General features: G+C 44.4%; 1 protein-coding gene across 1 annotated transcript in view; it reads right to left on the bottom strand.

Moving 5' to 3' along the window:
* Window positions 1-4,602: 4,602 nt before the first annotated feature.
* LOC119572612 (cuticle protein 7-like) overlaps window positions 4,603-5,000 on the bottom strand; it is a 4,243-nt gene continuing 3,845 nt past the window's right edge. Inside the window, exons 4-5 of the mRNA XM_037919715.1 lie at window positions 4,905-5,000; window positions 4,603-4,804 (exon numbers count right to left, since the gene is read on the bottom strand). The exon at window positions 4,905-5,000 is cut by the window's right edge and continues 42 nt beyond it. Coding sequence (XP_037775643.1) covers window positions 4,667-4,804; window positions 4,905-5,000 — 234 coding nt within the window. The 3' untranslated portion in view covers window positions 4,603-4,666. The remainder of the gene's footprint in view (window positions 4,805-4,904) is intronic.

Below are 5,000 nucleotides of genomic sequence, written 5' to 3'. Positions count from 1 at the left end.
GTGGAAGCCAGCGATACGTAAGTATACCGTGCAAAATTCTTTATTGAATATCTACAAGATCACAATTTTTCTCTGTTACGTGCGTGTTATGTTTCCTCCTCGGGGATTAATAAATTACAAATAACCGGCTGTTTTTTCTATTAGAAACTCATGAACGATTCAAAATGAATTGAACTTTGCACAACGAACACCTTTTGTCCGGTGTTTTTGTAGTTGCTTCTCCTGCGGCTGTGCGACCTGATCTCGTTTGGCTCAATCTGCGATTTTTTTCTTTTTTTTAAGAACAAGTTTGGCTTTTGACCGTTTTTTCATTCTTTAAACTTCTTTTCAGTTCGTAAAGTTTGCTATTTCTATTTCAGTTTTTGTGGGGTTCGTTTACTCCTGGTTGTGTTGCTTCGTGCCCCCCACATCCCTTCTCCTTCCCTCCTTTTCTCCCTCTCCCTCCCTTTACCCTACATTTTCCTCTTTTTCTATTTCTTTTCTTCTCTCCCTTTCCCACTCACTCCCCCGTTCTGTTTCCTATACCCAATTTTTCCATTTCCTTCTTTTGCCATTCCCTTTCCTTCCCTTTCTCCCTTACCCTCTTCTCCCGCTTTCCTCTGTTCTTCCCCATCCCTACTTCTATCCCCCTTTCCTCTTTCCCCTCTTCCCTTCACCTTCTTCCTTTCCTCCTTCCCTCCTTCCCTCCTTCCCTATCCTTCCAATTCCCTTTCCCCATTCCTCTTTCCGTATTCCCTCCTGATCTAAGTGTAGCAAGAGATATGCAACTCCCTCTCCCTTTTCTCCGTCCCCTTCCTCTTCTCCCCTCCTCCGTCCCCTTCCTCTTCTCCCATCCCCTTCCTTTTCCTTCTCTTTCCCCTCTCCCCTCTCCCTTTCCCTCCTCCTTCCGATTCCTCTCTCCTCTCTCCCATTCCCTCTCCTCTCTCCCATTCCCTCTCCTCTCTCCCTTTCCTTTCTTCCTCTTCCTCTTCCACCCTCCTCCCCCCTTTTATCTGGTCGTGGCAGCCCGCCGAACTCACCGGCGGTCGGATGATTGGTTCTGAACCAGTGATCGGAACGAGTGAGGTGAATTATTGATTTGGCGATTGATGTGAGTTAATGATGTGGATTGAAGGGAATTGATGAGAGGGAAAGAGAGGGAAGAAGGAGGGAAAGAGGTTAGGGAGGGAAGGGTGGTTTTAGCAGTAGGGGAGAGGAGTCGATAGAGAAGATAGAGAGAAAAGGAAGAGAGAAGAGGTGAGATAGAGATAGGAATTGTCAGTATTATGGACGGGTCGAGTGCATAGTCTGACCCTACTCTGAATGAACACTATAAATAAACATTGTGAGTAACAGTGAACATTCCAAGCGCATGTCGTGTTTGTAATTCTATCGAGCAACAAGTATATAAACAGAACGGACATTAAATATGTATTCTGAACGTGGCGTGTAATTCAAACGGGCAGCGAGTGTGTAACCGGGAACAAGTAGGAAAGATGTAATGGATGTTGTGTATATGCAGACCAGTTGGATGAAGTGTGTATCTGTATCCAATGCTTAGGAATAACTTAAGCGGGATGTGGTGAGTGCTGCGTGATGTCGATGGAATTATAGCAGTTGTGATGAAGATAAATGATAACTGAGCATCACGAATGGATGACGAAAGTCTTAGTTTTCGATTTCCGTTATCTGTTGTTTTTGGGTATAAATCATTCATATAAAAAGTATTCGAAAATATTCGAAATAAATAAATATATATTTATGAAATAAATCGTTTCGATAACCTTTATTCCACCGCTCTCCCTGGGACTTGAACTTGAATGAAGCCACAGTGCAAACGCCCCACCGATTTTACTAAAATTGCCCGCAGGCACCGAGGGCCTCCTATGACCGAGTGTGTATTTATAAAACCGCATCGCAGTGGCAGCGAGGAACAGGTAAAATCAAACTAGTAATTAGGTTCCCGTTTTATTAGCGAGTCATTGGCACAATTGGTAATAAAAAAGAGCCATAACGCTAGCGTACTTTTGTAAATGAGGACCAGTATTCCGGGAAGTCGGGAGGCAGGGATGGGGGTGTTGTGGATGGGCGGGGGTTGGGGGGGGGAGCGCCATTGGCTTCTGCTGTAAAGATTCTGCGCTGTTTATATGGGCTGCATGGCGCCTATGTGCGTGTTTGATGTCGATGCATGTCAATAGTATTTCACTGTAAATACAGGAACAGCATCAGGAAAAGTCGGGATGCTTTGAAAAGACCTATTGATTTTCGTTCACTTGTCCTTTTTTCTCGCTTTCTCCCCTGTTCCCGGATTCTTTCACCAAATGCTGTATATATTTTTTAATTATTGTTATTAAATACCCGTGTTTCCATGATGAATCAGCTTATTATTAATTTCGGAGGACAGTATTGTTTTCAAATAAAAAATATATAACCAGTGCTGAAAGGGAAGAGAGAGGGGAGGGGAGGGGAGGGGGGAGGGGAGGGGAGGAGGGAAGGGGAGAAGAGGGGAAGGGGGGAAGAGGGGAAGGGAGGGAGGGGGAGGAGGGAAGGGGAGAGGGAGAGAGAAAAAGGGGGGGAGGGAGTAGATAATTAGGTAATTGTAATTGTTACATTATGCATATAGAGCACGCTTTAAATAATGAGCTACTGAAATGGTAACGATTAAAGCTCCGAAAATATTCCGAGTATAATTGATTTACTTTGTCTGCTTTTACTAAAATTCACCGTTTGTATTGTACGAACTTTAGAACATTTTGTAAATCATCACTGATATGACTTGTGTTGGGTACGAATTCTTAAAGTTCGCTTTCTATATATAGAAAAATATTTTGCTCTCATATGTGGTTACATCATTAAATAAAATCATGCTTGTTAAAACTAACAGTGTGATGGACATGACGGTTTTGATTGGTTGGTCTCTTACTTTGTTTTCCTCCTGTGCATGTGTGTATTGGTGTTTACTTCAGTCTCCTTGTTAGAGTGAGGGAATCTGTGCTCGCCCAAACATTTTATTTATGCCTGGACGAACGCTTTGACTTCATGAGACGTTTCCCTGAGTCTCGCAGATGTTTGTCCAATAGAATCCGTTCCTCTTGCTTCTGTGTTTTCTCTCCAACTCGTGGAAGTTAACGGGGCAGCATACTCCTCCTCCTCCGCCTGCAGGATGTTTATAGCGTTTACAAACCCTGAAGTTTAGGATTCCGGCCCTCGTCACAGCCTCGTCGGTGCTGGCTTTACGGCGCTAGTTTGCATTATATCCGCGATTTCTTTGTTTCCGGCTTTCATTTGAGTCCGGCGCTGGCGAGTCCGAAGCGTCGCTAAACTCCAGCCGCCCAAAGTCCGGGGACTCGAGCGGGGACGAAAACACTTCGGGCAATCCAATCTTATCAACTTAACTTGCTTATTGACGGTGATTTGCCTTCACAAGTTAATTTAATCGAGTTAGGCGAAGCATATTGGCGGCGATTTGCCTGAAAAAAGTTAATTTCATCGACACACATTGAATTCTGTCAGAGTTTCTAGCATTAGCATGTTTGCCGGCCGTGCCCTTCCAGATGGCCTTGTTTTTTTTAAAGGCTAGCAAAGTGGAAGGTTTATGAGATGCGTTTTACTAACCTCCGGTGTAAGCTTAAGAGACGTAAGCACCCATTCATATACACACGCGTTCAGTGCACACACAATTATAGTCTTTTCTGGAAGGAAGAAAACAGAGAGAGAGAGAGAGAGAGAGAGAGAGAGACTAGAGAGATAGAGAGAGAGAGACTAAGAGATAGAGAGTCTAGAGAGTCTAGAGAGACTAGAGAGAGAGAGAGAGAGAGAGAGAGAGAGAGAGAGAGAGAGAGAGAGAGAGAGAGAGAGAGAGAGAGAGAGAGAGAAGAGAGAGGAGAAGAGAGAGAGAGAGAGAGAGAGGAGAGATAGAGAGAGAAGAGAGACTAGGAGAGAGAGAAGAGAAGAGACTAGAGAGAGAGAGAGAGAGACTAAGAGCGAGAGAGAGAGAGACTAGAGAGAGAGAGAGAGAGAGAGAGAGAGAGAGAGAGAGAGGAGAGAGACTAGAGTGAGAGAGAGAGAGAGAGATAGAGAGAGAGAGAGACTAGAGAGAGAGAGAGAGAGAAGAGAGACTTGGAGAGAGAGAGAGAGAGAGACTAGAGAGAGAGAGAGAGAGAGAGAGAGAGAGAGAGAGAGAGAGAGAGAGAGAGAGAGAGAGAGAGAGAGAGAGAGAGAGAGATTCTCTATTTCTATCTCTATTTCATCCTGTCCTTCTTTAATTTCCTATTTCCTCTAACCTGTGTGTGTGTGTTGTGTGTGTGTGTGTGTGTGTGTGTGTTGTGTTGTGTGTGTGTGTGTGTGTGTGTGCGTGCGTGCGTGTGTTTATGTGTGTGTGTGTGTGTGTGTGTGTGTGTGTGTGTGTGTGTGTCTGTGTGTGTGTCTGTGTTTAAATGTGTGTATGTGTTGTGTGTACGTGCGTGCGCGTGTGCGTGCGTACCTACGTGTACGTATGTGTGATTGTAGATGCGCGTTTTTGCACATATTTTGAATTAAGATATTTCAGATTTTAGGGCTTGTACGCATTCATTACGGTTAGTTTTTACAGTTCATATTCAAGGTTTGTAGTAAGACATGGTATTTTTAGACAAAGATTTACCTTTAATAAACCATATATCTATCTGGAAGTCCCTAGATAAAAATGCTAATGGTATGAAGGTTGGGGATGGTAGCCCTGGGGCTTGAAGGTGACGGGGGGACCGTACTGGTGTGGGTACTGAGCTTCGCCGTAGTAGCTGACCTCAGCCTGGTAGCCATTGTAGTGATCAGCAACATAGTTCACCTGTTTAGAAAAAGAATGTATAGTTGCGATGTCGAGGGAAATGCACCAAATGTTCGAAAATTATTGTAGAGATATTACTGTAAAAATACATTTTACTTACCGTCTGCTTGCGGCCGTCGGGGAGCTGGACAGTGTAGGATCCCTTGACAGCATGGCCGTCGGACTCCTCGCTCTGACCGAAGTCGGTGCCGGCGTA

This window comes from Penaeus monodon, chromosome 4 (assembly GCF_015228065.2).
Source record: "Penaeus monodon isolate SGIC_2016 chromosome 4, NSTDA_Pmon_1, whole genome shotgun sequence".
Classification (NCBI taxonomy): domain Eukaryota; kingdom Metazoa; phylum Arthropoda; class Malacostraca; order Decapoda; family Penaeidae; genus Penaeus; species Penaeus monodon.
This window is presented reverse-complemented; position numbering and strand designations above follow the sequence as displayed.